Genomic DNA, 21,752 nt, shown 5'->3' with positions numbered 1-21,752 from the left:
CCTTTGATCATGCCCCAAAATACATTTCCACGCATGCGTTGAAGGACTGCACCACTCCCTAAGCTAACATGGCGAAAGCTTGCGGCAAAGGGGTGAGCATGCGCATTGGGAATGATCAAGCCTGGCCGTTTTTATTGAGGCGGGAAAGACCCTTTTGCGCATGCGGCTTAAAGAAAACGAATAAAACAGATTTGCCAGCTTAAATAAGGAAGTACTGTATTCGGTGCTAAGGTAGCATTGTCCTCAAAGTAGCCAATTAATCATTTCCTTAAACCTTTTCTTATCGGTCGCGGATCGATGTTGACCAATAAAAATAATCTATTCCTTTAAGGGAGGACAGAGGCGGATCCTAACGCTTGACAAGCACTTCTGTCGACTAATCAGAGCCCCGCTCCTTTCGGGGCCGAAACCCGGAAGCTAGGCTCTGTGGGTTCGAGCCCCGCCTGCGGCGCGATGGCACCCAAAGCGTTCAAAATCCGTAGCCTCGGCAGCGATCGGAAATTCGGAGTGGCGGCAAGAAGCCTGAAGGAGTTGCTCTCCAAGGCCTGCGCCTTTCTGCAGGTGCAGTTGAGGTGGTTGGGTATGCAGCGGGCTTTAGGACCGCCGCGGAAATCAAGTGCAAGCAGCGGCCCCTGCTGGAGCCGCTGAGGAACTGCAGGTGCTCACGTTGCTTGTTAATAGAATCACAGAACTGGAGTTGGAAGGGAATCCCAGGGGCATATAGAACTCCCTTCTTTAATCCAGGAAAGCGGGGTAGTGTTCCCCAAACTTGAGTCTCCACGGTTTTTGGACTACAACTCCCATCATCCCTAGCTAGCAGGACCTGTGGTCAGGGATGATGGGAATTGTAGTCCAAAAAAGCCGGGGACCCAAGTTTGGGAAACTGGTTTAGAGCAAGCAAACTGATTTAGGGTGGCATCTGAACATAACCCCAGTGCTCTGGCTAGGATGAGGCCACCTCCTTGCGGAAGCTAAGCAGGTTGGGGACTGAGGACTGGATGGGAGTCCACCTTGGGTTCTATGGCGGAAGAAAGGTGGGACATAAATGTAAGAAAAGAATCAAAGTTGGTCTGGGGAGAGGGCTGGCGGGGGAATCTTCCTGTGTCTTGTGACGGCTGCCCTGACTCCATGTGCCTTGTGTCACCTTCCCAACAGCTCCCTTACACTGACTGCCGGCTGTGCTTATATGAGGACGGCACAGAGGTGACGGAAGGGTATTTTCAGCATATTCCAGATCATTCGGAACTCATCCTGCTACCCCCAGGAGAGAGCTGGCATGGCTGTGAGTAGGACAGGGAGTTTTGTTCTATTCCTCCGCCTGAAAACATCCACCATCCTCATGCATTTTGAGTGTATGCACGTAACCCTGCCAACAAATATCACATAGCGTTGTATGAAATTAATGAATTATGAAATAATATTGTTAACTGGGAAATATCCGTTGTTGGTGAGCAGGCACATTTTAAGGGTCACATCAAACACGCTGACTTTTGTACAAAGCAGAAATTTTCTCTTTCTTCCCTTCCTTTCATGAATTACTGTAATTGGTCGCACCACAAATATAACCATGTTGACTCAGATAAATCCAGTTTTGATGCATTCAGATTAGTCAGATATTGCAAATGCTTTGAATGCTTGAGAGCTTTTTGAAAATGTTAAGCGTTTCATTATTGCTGTTAATACTGATTAAAAATTAATACTAATTACTGATTATTTTCACTACCATTAATAATAATGTAAAATATTATCTTGATTAAAACAGGAACGAGCAATCCCAAATAATTTTGCACACACCCTCCCCCCACTCTAACAACCTTGCAGATGTGAGCGAGATCCAGCGGTTTCTTGATGCCTTTTCCAGCCGATCGGACGATGTTATTCGCGCAGCGCAGGGGCTGCTCTCTGACGAGGAAGCCCCCAAGAGACGGAAGCTGCTGGCTGACCTCATTCAGACTCTCAGTGAAAATATTTCAGGGGAAAGCAGAGAGGAAGATGGGAGATGGTTCGAAGGTGAGCTCTGCCTCGGTGCCGACACGCCCCTTAAGGAGGGTTGTATTTTTCTTCTTATTAAACATTACACTTTTCATATAATCACAGAGTTGAGAGGCACCCCCAAGGGTCATCTAGCTCAACCCCCTGCTATGCAAGAATCACAGCTAAAGAATCCCTGACAGATGGCAACCCAACCTCTTTTTAAAAACCTCCAAGGAAGGAGAGTCTACTACCTTGCAAGGGAGTCGATGTTTCATTTTGGGTGTGTCCAAATCCCCTTGGAAGAGGAAGCCCAACACAAAGCATTGATTCCTGCACACCTCTCAATCTCAGCTCATGCAGAGATAGTGACATGATCTTGAGCCAAAGGCCTGAAATACTCAGGCCTAAAATACATAAACTGGGACTCTAACCACTATACCACACTGCCTTTACAGGAGTAAGATCAAATAGGGGTTCTTCGCCCCACACCTTGGGTATTAAAAAGGCTTCAGAACTGCTTTCAGAAGAAGGGCCTGTTTTATAGATGCTGGTAGAAGGTTAATGGGGTTTTCCCCCTCTCTCCTAGGGGTTGAATCTCGCTTTAAGACAAAGTCCAGTTACATGCGCTACAGCTGTGAGAGCAGGATCCGAGGTTACATGAAAGAGGTAATGCATGTTTGATGCAGCCCATAGTGCACCTTTTAGATGCATCAGTTATCACAGGGAGGGCCATATGGAAGCAGCTAGTAAAAGTTTTAAAGGTCATATTTAAACAGTATTATAATGATTGTAAATGGGAAGTTGCTGGGGGTTACACAGTAGGGGCCCTACTGGACACAGGACTGTCCGATTACACACACAAATATTTAAAATCACAAGTCTGAGGGGGTCTTATGTGGCACAAATTTTTTTTAATGATTTTGGGGGCAGAGGAGTTAGCTACCCGTCTTACATTTTCATCTGCATTTTTCTTTTAGTCCGTGGATTCCACCCAGCTTAGTTGTACTCAGAACAGCCTCAGTGTAGTGAATGAACATGACTAAACTGGACCCATTCATTTCAATGGGTCACCTCTGAGTAAAACTTAGTTGAATACCACCCAATGCATTTGTGAGCCACCTTGAAGATCCATTCAGCCAAAACATAGGGTAGGAATCCTCAAATACATGAATACGCCACAGCTTTGTTTGTTTGTTTCATTTTAAATAAAGGTCGGCAACTATGCTTCCTCACTCCACCCGGCCGTCCAAGCTAAATTCAAAGAGATTGCGGAAGAGATGCTGTTGAAATTAAAGTCAGAGAGGTACAATGGCTGTTATTTTGACAGGAGAGAAGACAAGAAGGTCTGCCTTTGCACGCCAGAAGGCTGGTTCTCTTGTCAAGTAAGTTTCAAACTAGTTTCTGGTGCTGCAAAACTGTGTGTCCGTACCCGGTTGTCTTAAAAAAAAAAAAGAGTTCTAACAGATACAGGGCAGGGATGGGGAACACTTCCTAGGCAGAGGGCCACACTCCCTCCTAAGTTATCTTCAGGGGGCCGTATACTAGTAGGCCAGACTTCCCCCTTCCCCCTCCTTCCAGGCAAGCAAGAGGCCTTATCACAGTTCAAGGGCACAATTCAGCCAGACAAAAACACCCAAGGAAGGTGTAGAGCAGGACTCGAGGGGCGTTGCCTAGGCAGAAATCAGGGGGCAGATGGAGAGGCTTGGAGGGCCACATGTTCTCCACTCCAATATAGAGTTCCAAACCAACCAAGAAAAAGGCTGGCCACCTTGATAAATTAACAGGAAGGATCCGAGGCCTACGAGACCACAGATTCACTGAAGACTGGAGTAAATTTGTAGACTATTTGAAAAGTATATGCAATGAACAAATAACGTTTGTAGGTTTGCAAGAGGTTCTGTGAAAAAAAATATATTAGAAATATTGTAAAAAAGGGAATAAGAGGGAGGAGGTTTTTAATAAAAGGCAATATTAAATTAAGAAATGCGGAAGAAGGATTAAAACGGAGGATTTGCAGAAGAGCTGAGGGAAGTCCAAAAACTATTTGTGAAAAGCTTTGTTATGTGTTTTTATATTTTTGTATTGTAAAATGAATAAAATATTTTTTTAAAAAGAAAAACACTGGCCACCAACAGCCAGGGGTTCTGACTTCTGGACCAGCTGCCTAGACTTCTGATGAGGTCAACAGATTCACCTGCATGTTCAAGCAATACCCCTTAAGGACCCCTTTTCACAGGTTCTGGTGGGCTTCAGACCCCCATGTCTGGCGGAAATGAGGTCCTAGTTCTTTGGGGTCCAAGGCAGGGACAAGCAAGAATCGTGTTTCAGAAGCAGCAACTGAAACAGTTCAGAAGAGTGGGAAGGGAATCCATGGCGGGCAAGAGGTGAACCTCCGACGGCAGCAGCGTGAGTAGGACAGAGATGGAGAAAGAGCAGTGGCTATCCTTGGCAGGATTCTCTCTTCAGCCTCTGATTGAAACCTGGCCTCTGAGCTTCCCTTTGAAGGGCTGGGCAGAGCTGGATAGGCCCTTGCAGTGTCCCAACTGGCTTAGTTCTCAGCTGCATTCCTTAGAGCAAAGGTTTAAAACTTTTTGAGTCCACGTCTCCCTTGACCACCGACATTCTTTCTGCGGCAACCCTGTGTGGGCTCAGAAGCCCAGTTATGTCTCCCTTTGCCTGCAGAGCTGGCAGCCTCTCACCCTTTTTCAAACACCCTCCCTTGTGGAACGTCCCCTGGGCCTCCTTTCCTCTCCCCTCTTCTTGGGAGTCCTCCGGGCAGCTGCTGCCACTGTGCCTGGTCTGCTAGCTGTCCCCTCAAAGAGAGGTACCTCCTCACACTGCCCTGGGACTTGTCTGTCCATTCCCAACAGCAAAGGCTGGCGGATTGGCTGGGTGGGCTCCCTCACCTGCTTGCTTGCTTGCTCCAAGGCCCCAGAGGCACTATTCACCTGTGGAGCTTGTAGCCAGGACTGCAACAAGCAGCTGTGCAAGCCTTTGGGAGGCAAAGATGTGAGAGGGAATCAGGAGGGAGGGAAGAGGGTCAGAAGCCAGTGTTACCTGTGGCACCCCTGAGCATCATTCAAGGCACCCCAGGGTGCCACAGCACAGTGATTGAAAACCACTGCCTTAGGGTTTAGGACTCGAGAGACCAGGGTTCAGATTCCTCCACTCGGCCCCAAAGCTTGCTGAGAGTTGATGCCTCTCAGCCTAACCTGCTTCACAAGGGCACAGGAGGGAGCTGTGATCCTCATTCCATGACACCCTGTCCTCTTGCAGAGATTTATTTAAACTTGTTTATTTTTATGTAAATTTATGTATTCCCTTTCCCCCATGAACTCTCAGCTTTGGTTTTTATTTGGTTTGATGTTTTTATTATGTTTTTAGATATGCTGTAAGCTGCCCAGAGTGGCTAGGGAAACCCAGCCAGATGGGCAGGGTATAAATAACAACATTACTGTATTATTATTTCATGCTGTCGTCTTTCCGCAGGGCCCTTTTGATGCAGAAAACTGCCCTAGCCAACACTCCATCAATCCGTATGGGAACAAAGAGAGCAGAGTCCTCTTTAGCACCTGGAACCTCGACCACGTGTAGGTACAAGTGCAATATCTGAACCGGCATTTCCTGTCATTTTGGAAAGACAAAAGGCACCGGAAGGCAGACTGATTTCTTCCAATTTTGGGGTTGGACAACCTATTCCAGCTCAGGGGCTGTGTTGCTAAGCAGGCAGCCTTCTGGGGGCCACATTACAATGCTGGGTGGGGCAATGGATGTTACTTTAAAGCGAACTTGAAAAGCAACAGCCCTGAGATTCAGGACTCAGAATTCTGCTATTTCCCCTGGGTTTGCACAGAACATGCACTGCCTTGGGTCCCCAGGAAACATTTGCTTGTTTCCAAATTCTGAAAAAGGCTCTAAACATTAACATCCCCAGGGCTTGCTTTCTGTTTCAGAATTGAGAAGAAGCGGACGGTCCTCCCGACGTTAGCAGAAGCTGTAAAGGGCCGAGACTGCAGGGAAGTGAACTGGGAATACTTCTACCAGCTGCTGTTTACCGTCCATAATCTGAAACTGGTGCACATTGCCTGCCACAAGAAAGCCTACCACAACCTCAGCTGTGACAAGAGCAAGATCTACCGAAAACGGAAAGGGGTCCACAAGATCCGGAAGTGACCCCCCCCCCCATTTGCCAAGGGACTGACTTCTAAGTTGTGGGCTGATGTACCTTTTTCCAGAGCACTTGGGTGGGTGGTCTGGCCGATGAGCCTTTATTTTGTGGAGTCCCAATGCCTTCTGGCCCTTGACCTCAGTTGCACGTGGCTGTCTCCATCAGGAGGAAGGGCACACGTTTTTGAACTCCCGAATGCTGGCAATTCCATTTATTTCCCTGATGTGGGTGCCTATTGGCCAGGCCATGCGGTCACCCAAGTCAAACACTGGATTCTTCTCCACATCCTATGGGGATTTTGCAATGTTTAAATGGAAGGCTCATTGTTTACCTATATGAGTACTCGTGTGGCGGAAGTTCCACCATGCAAAGCATGGAGAAGCCCTAAATCAAGTCGTAGAAACAGAAAATGGCTTCACTGCCTTATGTTTTCTGTGCCATTTTCAGCCTGGCTTATCCTGCAGTACTGCAGAACGGAACATGAAAAATAAGAAACCAATCACATATGCTGGTATCCTTCATTTCAAGCCCAGAGCCTGTAAAGCCCTGATTTTATTTCTGTAGCATATCTAGCTCTCCTGTCTAGTAGAGTCCTAAGCATGTCTGTTCAGAAACAAGTCCTATACATTTAGGACAACTGTATGCTCCCCCCATACCAACTCCCCCTTCGCACCAAGCCCTGTTATCTCTTCAGCTTCCAACACCGTCTCCTCCCAGTCTTCTCCCTCATTGTTTTCCCACCAATCCCCTGTCTCTGAGCCTTCTTCCCTTTGGGGATTCCCCAGCTGGTTCTCCCTACCATTCCTCTGCATCCAACAAGTCCATGACACCAGGACCCAAGGAGTGTATCACATGCAAAATGTTGGTTGCCAGCCATGGAAATAGAAAGGACAGGGATTAATGCAGTGAGCACTGTGATATCACACAGACAACTATGGTTCTCTAAGCCAGTGTTTCCCAACCGGTGTTCCGCGGCACACGAGTGTGCCGTGAGACGTTGCCTCGTGTGCCGCGAGATGCCTGGAGGGAGGCGGGCGAGTCGGGCGGCGAGAGGCGGGGCGGCGGCGGCGAGGAGAGGCCGCGCCTCCTGCTGCTGCCTGGCGCTCCTCCTCGCAGCCGGCAGCGCTGCCTGGGCGCCTCCGCGCGACTCTGCCTCGCTGGGTTTGGTCTCCCAGCAGAGACGGGTCACACGCGCCCCTCCCTCCCTCCCTCAGCCTGCGCGGAGGGAGAGCCAGAGAGAGGCATCGCTCCTGCGCGGCGGGAGAGGGAGCAGCCGGAGCGATGCCCCAAACGAACGCATGGGACCGGAGGGGAAATCCTCTCCGAGGCGGATTGAGCGCAGCTGAGAGAAGCCTTTCGAGGAGCTGCCGTGTCCCCTGGAAACCCCCTTCCCAGCTCTGCCTCAACCGCCACCGCCTCAGTTGCCGCCGTCCCTCAGTCCCTCGCTCTGCTGCCTCCTCCCACCCCCAAAGCTTGGAGGTTCCCCAGCAAGGGGGAGGGAAAAAACTTTCACTTTTGTGCGTCCCTCCCGGCGTGACGCTGCGCGCTGACGTCACGGGGCGGGGCTTTAATGGTGGTGTGCCGCGAGATTTTTTTTCAGTAAACAGGTGTGCCGTTGCCCAAAAACGTTTGGGAAACACTGCTCTAAGCAGTGTGGGATAATGCTTAGAGCGACCGGGGTCAAAATCCCCACTTGGCCCCACTGGCTGACCTTGGGCCAGTCGCTGCCTCTCAGGCTAACCTACCTCACAAAGCTGTTGTGGAGATTAAATAAGGAGGGGGGCGGGAACCATGTACACCACCTCAAGCTCTTTGGAGAAGAATGTGGGCTATAAACACAGTAAATAAAATACCTCCCAATTACTTTCAGGGGAGGGGGCGTGCAGGAAACAGAGGTGGTTTCCTTTCAATTTGACTCTCTAAATCAGGGGAGGATACCCTAAAGCCCTCCAAATGTTGAGACTCCAGCTCCCAATTTAGCTTGTTTGTACAACCAATTGTCAAGTATGCTTTGAGTCCAGGAACATCTGGAGGGATGCAGGTTAGCCTAACTTACTATAAAGAGCTAGACAGATTAGTGGAGGAAAGGATTATCAGCTGTAATTAGCTAAGGCGACTAAGAGGAGCTAAACTGTGAGAATGCCTGGTTTCCAGATGCCCATTTAGAGGCACCCAACTTGCTGCTGTAAGACGTTTGAATAGAGTAGCCTTCCCCAGCCTGTTGCCCTCTAACTGTTGGACTACAACTCCCATCATCTCTGATCCCTTGCTGGGTGGTTACTGGGAATTTATAGAGCTCACAACATCTGGAAGGCTGGATTAGATGAGACATCTATTATCCACCAGGGCTCTTCTACTATTTCTCAAAATCCTCTGCAACAGTCTAGGCTTCTGTGGCAGATCAACTGGGGTAGAAGCTTCCTTGAGGTAGAAAATTTGGTAACACCCCCCTCGCTGCCCCGCTTAGCCCTGTGGCTCCTCAACTTCTGCACCGCTCCTCCATGCTGTATTTTCCTCATGTGCAATAAAAATTAAATAAAATCCTGCCAACACAAATAACACTGTCATTTGGGAACTATCCGACAGTCTTCCGTTCATTAGGAGCAACAAAATCCAGAGAGCAGATTTCTCTTCTCTGGCATCAGCCGCTTTGCAACATGAACTAACACAACTTAAGGGCTCTATAAATCGTTTTTAATTAGTTCTCTACTAAGCTTCTGCATTTCCAGGCCGCTGCCTCGCAACCTGGGTGATCAGCAGTGCAAGAAATACTGTAGGCAAAGTGGATCGTTACCTCTTTGGAAAAGGAGGCTGGAGGGGATAGTCATTCATACTGGGGCTAGCATCTCTCACTGTGCCCGAGAGATCCTGCAAACCCTCCTCCCAAGCTTGCTGGTGCAACCCATGAGGTCTAAGCGCCTGCAGGAAGTTGCCAAGTGACCCCACAACTCCTACCTTGCATTCTCACAGGAATCAAGATATTGACTTGTTTCCCACACATATGCTGCTTCTGGGAACTGTTTGCTCTTCTCCCCTTCTGGGAGTCAGGAGTTGTTCGTAACAAGTGCTGTCAAACTTTCTGCTGACTTTCTGCCTTTGCCTCACACGCAGTCTGTGACGTTGCCTCCAACATCTGAACTGGGAGGGTTAACTTTTTCAAAAAAGAAGATGCACTTCTCTAGAAGATGCAACAACGGTGGTGAGATGCACATTTGCGTCAGGGAAAAAGAAATGGCAGCTACTGAAGGTGACCGGGTCAGTGCTCGGTGCTCAAGCGACTTCTTCCTTTTCATCGTCATCATCGTCCTTGGCTATGAAGTGTCCCTTTCTCAGCTCTCGCCTGCTGGCAGACACCCGGGAGAGAGGATGGGCTGGGAGGTCCTAGGAAAGGAACAAGCCAAGAGCAGACTTAATGCATGGGCCAAGGTTGCTTTAGACAGACCACTTGGGACCCTGTGTGACTCCAGCTCCCATCAGCCTCAGCCAGCATGGGATCGTGGGAACTGTAGTCCAACAGCATCAGGAAGGTACCATGTTATTCCTAGAATGAATGAACATCCAGGGCAACTGATTAGACATGTAAAGTTTCTGGAAATTGTGAAGCTGTGGAAAAGAACTGTTCCCCCTCCATTCTCCCCCTCCCTGGGAAATTTTTTTGGGGGAGGGAATATGATTTTTTTAGCACCCTTAATGGATCAAAAGTCACTTTGTTACTTTAGGAACATAAAATGTCTTAAAATATATAAATTGGTTTGCCATTAAATTATCATGTTTGATATACTAAAAATGCAATTTATTCAGTCAATGATTACAAATTGAATTTGCTTTTTAATTTCCTGAGAAAAATAAAAGTTAGAAATGGAGCTACAAGCTGCTGAACTGCAAAGAAACTCTTTGGCATCTCTTTCATTCTGCTGGTTTATGAGAACCAGGCAAATAAAAACAAAAACTTGATAAATCAACAACATTTATAGTAAAACAAGAAAATAATTTTCTATTCTTGGTTGTATTCAGCTATGTCATAGTCATGAGTAGATCCACTGAAATTAATTAACCTAAGATAACCATTCAATGGAACTAATTTGAGTAGGACTAGCATTGAACACCACTTTATGTCTCCCTCAGCCCTTCAGTGTCAAACAGACATAAAACATTCATTTCAATCAAAAAAGGGAGCAGTTAAGTGAATGACAGGTGGGCAACCTCACCCATACTTAAAATTTAGCTCATGAGACTAGATCCTAATAAGGAGCCAAAAAGCTCCCCTACCCAAATTTATTAGTTGTCTCAGAAGTCCTACAAAGACATATATTTTGGGCACCCTTGAAATTATTAGCTGTGATGACTATGTGACTGTTTTTAAATGTTTTTATTTTTTAAAATTGTTTTTCTTTCTCTGGTTTCTTATGGGCAGGATATACGTTTAATAAAATAATAATAAATAATAATAATACTACGGGAGCTTCCTAAATGAGTGGGATTTGGGTTGCAGCCATAACCCTTGCTTCCTTCCGCTGACCCCCTTCCCCTACCTGCATAAACGCCACACTGCCAAAGAATCGGTCTACTGGCAGTGGCTGGTTGCTGTCCTCATTCAAGAAAATGCTGTTGTCCAACTTGAAGCCTTGACTCAGCACCTCTGGCTCCATCTCAGAGTCATCCGACAACCGAGCTCCACAGCTCTCCTCTTCCTCTTCTTCTTCCTCATTCTCTTCCTCCACATTCTGGACACGGGGCTGGAAGAGGGCTTTGCCATCCGTACCTGGCGCTGATGGCTTCACACAGAGGCCATCCTCTTCAGCCTCCAGCATCTCTTCAGCTATCTGAGGAACCTCCTTCCCTTCGCTTTGCAGCATCATCTTGAGGTGTGGAAACTTCACGCCTGAGGCGGCTTTATCGGCTGTCTCTTTTGGGAAGAGAAGGTGGCTGGTGCTCGCACAGATATTGGCTCCTTGTATCTCCCGTTTGGCCAGGCTTTTCTTTTCACATTTTAGCTTCTTTGAAGGGCGTCTGTCAGTTGCTTTGCGTGAAGGACCCTGTTTGAACAAAAAAAAAAAAAACCATAGAGACTCAAACCTCCACATCAAATTGATGATAAACAGAAAAACAAGTTTCAGTTAGCCCAGAACAGAGATAGGAAACTATTACTGAACTCTCAGGCTCAAATCTCACCCAACTCAGCAATGACCCAATTCTGACCCAGTCCCTCTCAGCCTCGTAGGGTTGTTGAGAGGATGAAAGGAGAATTCCATATGCCCCTCAGAGCAATTTGGAAGGAATGATGGGATATCAATGACAAAATAATTTTTTTTCTTACTAACCATCATTTCTACACCAAGCTCTTACAAAGAAATCTAAGAATCTGCAAAGCAAATATAACAGATCTATCTATTCAAGTTAAGCGCATATGAAAATCCTGAAATCCTATTAGAATGGAGTGGTGGACAGAAAGAGACAGCGACACAATAATTGGACTTGGATGCCATAAGGCCTGGGTTCAAATCCTCCTTCAGCCACTGACACTAGTCTGGCTGATCTTGAGCCATTTTCTTTTGGTCAAGCCTACCTCACACGGGTGTTGTGAGAACCCTTCATTGGGGGAGGGGTCACCCATGTGATCACTTTGAGATATTTAGGGAAACGATGCAATAAGAACACATGAAACAAAACCTGTTTATTACTAACCCGGTGACCACTTCACACAAACACGAGACAATTATTTGCATAAATTAGCATACGCACAACGGGCAACCCTCTATGGTGAAGCATCCCTAACGGCCACCGCCAACCTGCAAATATTTAAATGTATCAATATATATTAGCATATGCAAATCAGGGTGGAGCAGAACCTCCACCTTCGACTCACACTCCCGGCCCGCATGGAGAAGAAGGTCTGTCCGCAACCAGGTCAGGTCCGCCAGGCACCATCACCAACTTCCGGCGGCACGCAGAGCTACTTCCGCAGCCTCCCCGCAGGGAAAACAGCCAACCAAGATCAATATTTGGGCTCCTTCAGAAGTCACGGCCGCCATTTTATTCTGTGCGCTACGTCACCCCGCCCCCCGGAAAGCGAGATCATCGCCATCTTTGTTTAGGGCAGCGTTGCTCAGAGACAAAAATCAAGCGTCTCCATTCTCTCCTGTGTTTCACCCCAGTCAGAACTTATAGAGCTGACGTCTTACCCTCGCCGTCCGTCTTTCTTCTAGGAGTTCTAACGACGAGATTAGGACTTATGAAGTCACACTGAGGAAAGAACGGACATCTTTCTCGAGGGCAACCGGGATGTCTGGTGACGATACCCGAAACACAGAGCCACAAAAATTATAGAGAGATACGATATGAATCTCACGTTTCAAAAAGACCCCTTTTCTAGACCGCTAGTGAGAAATCCTATGTTTTAGACTAGGTCCCACATATAAAACAAGCGATCATAAATGTACGAGGCAAACACATACATAAGTATATAAACCACGTGTCTGAAATAGTAGAGGAGAACAATCCTGGAGTCATTTTGACTCTCCCAAACCATTTTGACTCTCGCAGTGACCTCAAATATTTCCCTGCAAGGAGGAAGGAAATGGGAAAGCCTCTCCATTGTCTTTTGCTTACCTGTCTTAAGGGCATATGTCTGTATGAATAGGGTGAGCCTGTGACCTGGATTCAGGAACTAAAGTATTTACCATCACAAAGGAATGGGCTGCCCAGATAATGCAATCAGTCACTATTATCAGGTATTCTGGCAGAGAGGATTTCTGCTGTAGACTGCCCCTTCTGTGATGTATGTATGATATATTGGGGGGTGGCCTCTAAGCTTACAGGGCGGCAATTTCAAAAAGTCTATACAACGGCTTGTACGCCATTGTTCTGGTAATCCTCCTCTCTCCTGGGTGTGTAGTGAGTGAGGACCCTGTTGCAACAGTTTTAATAAAGATCAGGCTTACTAGCTTGCCTTGCCTCTCAGTAGTCTCTGGTTGGCCTCTGTTATTTTCTCCTTCCGATAGGGAACCTACCTAAGGACTCTATACGGGCTCTTGCATACCCAATAAGGGAAAAGGAGCAGTTTTTCCCCTGATAACAGGTGGGATGAAGCAGCAGGTGCTCTCTCCTTCCAGAACAAAAAATAATCACAGAGCATCTGCTGGCATGCAGAAGGTCCTAGGTTATCCCCAAAGGCATCTTCAGTTTGGGCTGGGAGAGAACCCTTCCTGAAACCCTGGAGAACTGCTGCTGTCCAGTGTAGGCAATACTGAGCTAGACAGGGCAATGATCTGAATCAGTACAAGAAGTCACAAATGCCTGGTTCTTCCCTGTACTTGTTTAGCACTTCCGTTTCCATGTTTTCTCAGCAATGGATATTTGTTGCTATTCTGCTATTTGCTGTCCACCCAGTTGGCATACTGCCTCTCCCTCTTTTTTTGCAGGGGACCATATTCTGGAATTAAAATGATCCAATTGTTCTGCATGAACAACTGCTCCCTGGTTACATAGGTTAAATATCTCGTGTAACTAAGGAGAGCATATGGAAAGGAGGAAAGGCTCCTGTGTCTTCAGCTTGGAAGAGGGCATATTGGCAGGTGAACCTTCTCATGTCACAGTGCTGTAGGGAGGTAGCTGCATCTGTGGAAATTCTTCCTCCAGCTTTTAAACACAATAGCCTTTGCTGGCCTCATTTGCAACTTGCTACTCTCCACAGTGGGTGGCGCTGTGAGTTAAACCACAGAGCCTAGGACTTGCTGATCAGAAGGTCTGCGTTTCGAATCCCCCCAACGAGTGAGTTCCCGTTTCTCAGTCCCTGCTCCTGCCAACCTAGCAGTTCGAAAGCATGTCAAAGTGCAAGTAGATAAATAGGTGCCGCTCCGGCAAGAAGGTAAATGGTGTTTCCGTGCGTTGCTCTGGTTTGCCAGAAGCGGCTTAGTCATGCTGGCCACATGACCCGGAAGTTGTACGCCAGCTCCCTTGGCCAATAAAGAGAGATGAGCACCGCAACCCCAGAGTCGGCCACAACAGGACCTAATGGTCAGGGGTTCCTTTACCTTTACCCTTACCTTTACCTTTACTTGATGCTTGTGGTTTTTCAAGAAAGTTCTGCGTGTAAAAGTTTAAATAATGGACAGGGGTCCCTTTACCTTTACCCTCCACAGTTAATACCAAGCCTAAGAAGAAAGGAAAAACAAATGAACACATAAAGCTGCTTTTTAAAAAAACAACAACAAAAAACCTGAGTTAGGCCATTGGCTCAGCAAACCCAGTTTTGTTCACTCTGACTGGCAGACAGAGTTCAAGGACAGACAGACAGTCTAGTTAGGCAAAAACATTCAAGTAGGCCAGTTTGGAGATATCAATATTGTGCAGGTTAAAGAGACTGGATGCATAAAAACTCACCCCTTTTGGAAATAAACATTGTCCAGACCCATAAAAATATTTAAACTTTTACACGCAGAAATTTCTTGAAAAACCACAAGCATCTAGTAAAGGTAAAGGTAAAGGTCCAGTCGTGGCCGACTCTGGGGTTGCGGCGCTCATCTTGCTTTACTGGCCGAGGAAGCCGGCGTACAGCTTCCGGGTCATGTGGCCAGCACGACTAAGCTGCTTCTGGCGAACCAGAGCAGCGCACGGAAACGCCGTTTACCTTCCCGCCGGAGCGGTACCTATTTATCTACTTGCACTTTGACGTGCTTTCGAACTGCTAGGTTGGCAGGAGCAGGGACCAAGCAACGGGAGCTCACCCCGTCATGAGGATTTGAACCGCCGACTTTCGGATTGGCAAGTTCTAGGCTCTGTGGTTTATCCCACAGCGCCACCTGCGTCGCCACCACGCTGTCCAGCACAGGCTCAGCATAATAGAATGGGTATTTTTTTTAATGTTTTTATATATGTTGGAAGCTGCCAAAAGTGGCTGGGGCAATCCAGTCAGATGGGCAGTGTACAAATAATAAAATTGTTGTTGTTGTTAAATATGAAATAATCCAAACAGACCTATAAGAGTGTTTGTCAATGTAAGTTGAGTTGTCTATGTTTTTATGTATTACATGTTTCGTTTTCTTTTTTCCTTTTTTTTCTTCCTTTTTTTCTTGGCTGTGAAAGTATGTTTGTGATATGTATGTATGTTAAAAAGCAATAAAAAATATTAAAAACAAAAAAAACCAGACCTATAAGAAAAGGTCTCTCTCTTTTTAGCATCCATTTTGCCTGGAGCTGTTTTCCTGGAGAGCTTCATTTACACCTTCACAAAGTTTCAGAGAAACCAAAGAACCAGCCACGACCCTTCGAACATGGTGAATTTGTAACACACAGGAAACTGCTGTCGGGGGGGGGGGGGACACACACACACCATGTTAGCAATACTCTCTTAGCCATTCTCATTTCAGTGTGAGTTAAACCAATTATACTTAACAGGCCATGGAGCAGGGCTTTGGAAAAGGGGTTGAGAAAGCTCTGGGCTGGATATTTCCCAACTTCTATTCTAAACAAAGCTTCTTCAAATGGAACAAGAAAATGTGCCTCCAATTTGGCTCTCTGAAGTTTCAGAAACAGCAATTTGAGTACAGTAATTTAAGAACATGGTGTGTGTGTTTGTGTATCTCTAACCCGAAAATCCCCCAGTGTTTTCCAAACTCTCCGCCACTTGGTGGCAACCTTAGCCAGGGAATGATGTAGTTCCAATTGATAAAAAAACGGCAGTGAGTCAAATTTCCGTACCTGCCTCTGTCTAGGCAGGACCCCTCCCAATTCAGGAAAAGCCTGTGTCTAGTTTTGGCCAAACTAGGTCAGCTTGTGGATATTTTCTAGTCATGAGTGGTTTGCAGGATGGATTGCACAAGGTGTTTGTCAGATCCCAAAGGTCCCAGAATCAGGACTAATGAAGGCGTGACACCCAGATGTCTGTGATCAGCGCTCCCTTCTGGTTTTATTTAAAAAACATTTTAAATAATAATGGGTGTAGCCTGCAAAGCTTTACTCAGAGTGGACACATTGGAATGAATGGATCTACATTAGTCATGTCTGTTAATTTCAATAGGTCTGCTCTGAAAAGGGCTAACAACCTAAGAAGAGCTTGCTCGATCGGGCCAAAAGAGGGCTCATGTTGTCCAGCATCCTTTTCTCACAGTGGCCAGCCAGATGTCCCAGAGAGAAACCAGCAAGGGCACTCTCTCCTCCTGTGGTTTCCAGCAGCTGGCATGCAGAGAAGCATTGCTGCCTCCAACAGTGGAGGCTGAGCATGGCCATCATGGCCAATAGCCGTGGATAGATAGTCTTCTCCTTAATGGATTTGTCCAACTCTCTTCTAAAGCCATCTAAGTTGGGGGCCATCACTGCCTCCTGTGATAGCGAGTTCCATAGTCTACCTATGTGCTTGCCTACTTGAGTACTTTCTCTTATTCGCCCTGAATTGTCCAACATTCAGCTTCAGTTGGATGGCCCCGAATTCTGGTTGTATGAGAGAGGGACAGAAACTTTCTCTATCCTCTTTCTCATACCATGTATAGCTATATAAGCTTCTATCACATCACCTCTTAATCTCCTCTAAGAATTCCCAAACACTGCAACCTTTCATAGGGGAGTCATACATTTGATCTGGGAACATACCCAGTCTGTCATCCTGGAGAGCCATGGCTGCAAGTTCATCCAATAGTGAACTAGATGGACCAACAGTTGACTCATCATAAGGCAACTTCTTCTGCTCCTGAGTACATCCCTGTAGGCCAGAGGTTTTCGACCAGTGGGTGTCTTGAATGATGGTCAGGGTGCCATGGGCAACACTGGCCTCTGTCCCTATTTCTCCCCCCCCCCCGCCCCCCGGATGGCGTCTCGCATCTCTGCCTCCCAAAGGCTTGCACAGCTGTTTATTGCAGCAGCCCTGGCTATAAGCTCCGCAGGTGAATGGTGCCTCTGACAGGCACCTCTCTTCGGGGCGTGGGAGGAGAGACCAGAGATGGAGGCTGAGGGAACACTCCACAAATGAGAGCTTTTGAAAAAGGGTGAGAGGCTGCCAGCTCTGCAGGCAAGGGGAGACATAGCTGGGCTCCTGAGCCCCACAACGGTGCTGCAGAAAGAATGTAGTTGGTCAAGGGAGCTGTGGACTCAAAAAGGTTGAAAACCTCTGCTGTGGGCCAAATAACAGCTCCACAGTGGGTGGGAGTGGGTTAAGAAGGGGGGAGGGAGATTTCACTCCTGTTCCCGCAGCACCGTCATCTTGAGTTGACCTCCCACCAACTGCTTTCGGTTTCTTATCTTATTTTTAAACACGGGAGATTCAATCAATGATGTCATGACGTTACATCTAGCATGGCCCTCAAGAGACGTCTTGATGCAGCAGGGTTTAAAATAGTTTCCATTATCTTCTAATTACGGGAGTATAAAAGGCAGCAATTGTGTGTTGTGGGAGCGTGCTGTACCAGGATGAGGAAGCCTGCACCCCAGTTGAAATGGAAAAGAAGAATGCGTGCAGCCCTAAAATCTCTGTGAGATGAGAGACTCCAGGGGTCGCAGGTTTGGTTTTCTTGGAATGAAGGTCAGTGGAGACTGTGGTGTCTTTAGTGTATATGGTTTTATTTACAGATCTGCACAACCTGAGCATAAGTTGGCGGGGCTCGCAGCATTAGCTCACCATCAGATCTTGCTTCTCTATTAGCCGCAGCTTTGGATCCAGCACGAAGCAAGTGTGTTCAAGGTGTCTCCAGCTTCCAGCCTGCTTGCAGCTCAGCTGACACTCCACTCCCTCTCTTTGGTTATTCTAATCACGGTACTTGACTACTCAGGCACCATTGCCTCGACAAGGGGACTGGTTTGGCAAGCTTGCTCTCATGCCTTCTACCCCAACGGATCCTTGATCCCAAGAATCGGAAGGCACTTGGCATCATCCAGACTAGCCCCCAGCAAACTCACAGCAATACAGTGTGTGGCAATGACAGCAGGCGGTTGAAGCATCCGGTCAAGCCACTATGAGAATGGGATGGTGGACTAGATGGGCCACTGGCTCTTATCTAGCAGGGCTTTTTTAACTGGGTTTTGAAAGAGAAACCTCCAAGAGGTGGACCCAGGTCAGCTGGAGCCAGGACACAAGGAGCTGGGTGAGGGGTGGAGCCAGGATGGAATCCGGGGAGAAGGAGGAGGAGGTGCCAAGGTACCAGTGGGTCACACTGTGGGTGGAGCCAGGCAGAATCCGGTGCTTCTTGGGTGGAGTTTTGCCCAAACACTGCTTGACTGAAAGGGTTGATTTATACTAGTTAAACAAGCGAAATACAGGAGGGTTAGTAACCCAAATTGCAAGCTTTTTCGAGGTGAGAGAGGGAGAAGCAAGTCTTATCTCATCTAGGGTTTTGCATCGGATTTGGCCAAGGCCCGACACAAGCAAAAGAAGGTCCTTCATGCAGCGCATAGCCAGACTCTGGAACTCTCTCCCACAGGAGGCAGTGATGGCCAACAACCCAGATAACTTTAAAAGAGGGTTAGACAAATTCATGGAGGATAAAGCTATTCATGGCTAGTAGCCATGATGGTTCTGCTCTGCCTCTAGGGTCAGAAGCAGCAATGCTTCTGAATACCAGTTGCTGGAAGCCACAGGAGCAGAGGAGAGAGCTCTTGTGCTCAAATCCTATTTGCAGTTTTCCCATTGAGGCATCTAGCTGGCCATTGTGAGAACAGGTTGCTGGATTGCATGGGCTCCCTTCGGCCTGATCCAGCAGGCTCTTTCTGATGTTTTTATGTTCTTATGTTCACATGCCAAGACTGCTGTAGGCCTGTGTGGTCTTCATTTTAAGGCCTCCTGGAAAATAATCATCATCTGGCGTCACACCCACAGTTCAAAGCAAATGGGAGGATGAAGCATCACATGGGTCCTTGCTGTGCATGCACAATGCATTTAGATGCATGTGCACGAGGCACAATGTGCAAAAAGGGGATCCACTTGCACCACTGCTATTTTTAGAAGAAGGATAACTGTTGGCGCCTGCCTCTTCCCTCTGTTATTACATATTGCTGAAGCATCTTATCTCCCATCTTCATTTACTCTGCAGCAGCCTGTCCTCTGCTGGTCAAAAAGCCATGCAGTTAAAGGCAGAGCAGGAAAACACCCCACAATACATTACCTATTGTTCAAAGGCGGCTGTGTGCTTCCTGCATGGTCTCCTAGGGGCTCCTCCAGGCAAGCTGTTTGTTAAGCATTCATCCCACTCTGCTTGCAGAAAGCTGACACAGAGGTTATACAAGGTCCGGCCTGTTCGCATGTAGAGTTTAAATGCGGCAGGGAAAGTTAACTTTAGTTAAACGAATCCTTGCTTGGAGCATGCCTTTGGTTGAAAGGCATTCAGACGGAGACTTGGTATGAAGTCAGAAAGCATGTGTTTATTAAGGGAAGACCATTCCCTGATAGGAAAGAGATCTGTAGTCCTAGATAACTATCTAGCTGCATAGAATCATAGAAGTGAAGTGCTGGAAGGGGTAACCAAGGGCCTTCTAGTCCAGGGGTCGGCAAACTAAGGCCCGGGGGTGTGGCCCACTGGGCTCATTAATCCAGCCCGCGGACCCTGCTGCCTGCTCAATCAGTCCCTGTGCTAAACCAGTGCGGCGTGGAGGCCTTGCCACACAGGGACTGACTTTCATGACACTTGCGTGACTTCTGATTGGCTGCAGGAAGCTCCTGCACCCAGTCTGAAGCTGCGGACACCTGTGGGCGATGGCCCTTCCTTCCCGCTGAGGCGGCCGCATATGGCCAAGAGTTGAGCGGGAGGAAGCGGTGGCGGCGGGGAGGCTGCGTCCGCTGCCCAGGCTAATGTCATGGGCTCTGTGTCCTGTGGACCCGTGGCCAAGGCAGAGGACGATGACGACACTGCCGAAGACGAGGTGGCATTGGCGACTGTGGTGTGAGTGGCGGCGGCGGGGGGGTCCTTTTGGGAGAGGGGATCCTTTCAGGAGGGGGTGCTTTCGGGAGAGGGTGGTTCCGGCCCCCCACAAGGTCTGAGGGACAGTGGACCAGCCCCCTCCTGAAAAGGTTTGCTGACCCCTGGTCTAGTCCAATCCTCTGCAATGCAGAAATGCAACCATGACTGCCCCTTTGTTCCCAGAGACTAAATCCAAAATGGCATCTTGCCTCGAGGTCCAGAGAAAGTGCGAGGAGCAGGGAGTTGTAAACAGGATGCAACCCAACATCAGCAAAGTGGGAGACTCTTTGTGCTCCACCATGATCTTGTGGCTGATGGACACAGCTGCTCCTTATGCTATCTGGGAATAGAGATCTGAGCAAGAACGCAAGAAGAGCCTGCTGGATCAGTCCAATGGCCCATCTTGTCTATCATCTTGTTGAACCTGATGCTCCAGTGTGAAACCAGCAAGCTATATTTGAGCACTAGAGCCCTCTCCCCTCCTGCGGTTTCCAGGAGCTGGTATTCAGAAGCATTCTTGTCTCTAAGTGTGGAGACAGTGCCTAGCCATCGTGGCTAGCAACCATCAATAGCTCTCTCCACCACGAAGTTGTCTAATCCTCTTTTTAAACCATCCAAGAATTGCACGGGCAGCGGTTGTCTTGTGCTGGGATCTCTTCTGGGTCTCATGTGCTCCCAGGCCCATAACTGTGTCACGCTTACAGCATTGTCAAGGCTGCCACCTTCATTCTTAGGGGGAAAAATAATAAGAGAAGAGGCCAAAGGAGCAGCACTCTCTTGTTTCCTTGTGGAACTAGGACACACCACAAACTGGTATGGTTGTTGTTCTTGTTGTTTTAAGAAAAAAGGGGGTTGCTTCTAAACTTGGAATTCAAGTTTAGGTTTAAATCATGCTTTACAAGGAGTAAGATCAGCCAGGGTAGGATGTGAACCAGGGTATAGTAGAATTGACTCGTGGTGAGAGATTTCACAACCCTATCTTCCTCCAGTTGTTTCCCCGCTAAACATATAGGAATCGCCCTCTGTCTTTTAGATGCTGCAAGAATTTGCTGTCTTTGCTGCAACAGACTAAGGCAGCTACCCCTCTGGAGATTTTAAAAAATGAAATAACAATATTACACAGTCCTAGAATCATAGAGTTGGAAGGGACCATGAGGGTCAACTGCTCCAACTCCCTGCAATGCAAGAATATGCAGCTGTCCCATATGGGGACTGAACATGCAACCTTGGTGTTATCAGTACCCTGCTCTGACCCACTGATCCAGCTCTATAATTAAGAATATTTGTAGAAGTTTAAAAAGAGTCTCCTGAAAATTTGACTCCTTCGTTAACTGAAACTGCAGTCAAGTGAAATTGTTGCAAGGGGCTTGGGCACAATCTAGCAGCTAGGTATTTGCATGTCGCTTAAAGGAGTGACATCTGGTTTTTTTTGGGGTTTTTTGGCCACTCAAGTGCTTCAGATTCCTTGCAAACAGAATAAAGCCCCATGCCTGAAACTTCTACAAAAGTCACAAATGCTGACCTAGAGAGTAAACTACTTCCATAAACCGAAATTCTCTTCATAAACACGTTGCATTATTTAGTGTGATTTCTTTGGGGAGTTGAATATATATATATATATATATATATATATGCTTTCGTAGATATATATATATATATCTACGAAATATATATATATATATATATATATATATATATATATATGCTTTCGTAGATACGTAGATATACGT

General features: G+C 47.3%; 2 protein-coding genes across 3 annotated transcripts; one reads left to right on the top strand and one right to left on the bottom strand.

Annotated features, from left to right (window-relative positions):
• The first annotated feature begins 143 nt into the window (after nucleotides 1-143).
• Nucleotides 144-6,641, top strand: DFFB (DNA fragmentation factor subunit beta). Its single transcript, XM_081923817.1, has 7 exons — nucleotides 144-561; nucleotides 1,156-1,282; nucleotides 1,822-2,010; nucleotides 2,561-2,640; nucleotides 3,186-3,356; nucleotides 5,464-5,564; nucleotides 5,928-6,641. Exons 1-7 carry the CDS (start codon nucleotides 454-456, stop codon nucleotides 6,145-6,147), a joined length of 996 nt encoding a protein of 331 aa, XP_081779943.1. The 5' UTR covers nucleotides 144-453; the 3' UTR covers nucleotides 6,148-6,641.
• A 2,173-nt stretch (nucleotides 6,642-8,814) lies between these two features.
• On the bottom strand, nucleotides 8,815-12,179 carry LOC309376942 (UPF0688 protein C1orf174 homolog). 2 transcript variants are annotated; one of them, XM_081923897.1, is made up of 3 exons: nucleotides 12,009-12,179; nucleotides 10,675-11,178; nucleotides 8,815-9,523 (listed from the first exon to the last, which is right to left on the bottom strand). In XM_081923897.1, exons 1-3 carry the CDS (start codon nucleotides 12,021-12,023, stop codon nucleotides 9,413-9,415), a joined length of 630 nt encoding a protein of 209 aa, XP_081780023.1. In that variant the 5' UTR covers nucleotides 12,024-12,179; the 3' UTR covers nucleotides 8,815-9,412. The 2 variants fall into 2 exon arrangements, with proteins under 2 accessions (XP_081780023.1, XP_081780022.1); XM_081923896.1 differs by lacking the exon at nucleotides 12,009-12,179 and adding an exon at nucleotides 11,885-12,007.
• Nucleotides 12,180-21,752: the final 9,573 nt, after the last annotated feature.

The sequence above is a fragment of the Podarcis melisellensis genome (genome assembly GCF_964234715.1).
Source record: "Podarcis melisellensis genome assembly, chromosome: 8".
NCBI classification, from domain to species: domain Eukaryota; kingdom Metazoa; phylum Chordata; class Lepidosauria; order Squamata; family Lacertidae; genus Podarcis; species Podarcis melisellensis.
Note: the sequence above shows the minus strand (reverse complement) of the source record. Positions and strands in the feature narration are given on the sequence as shown.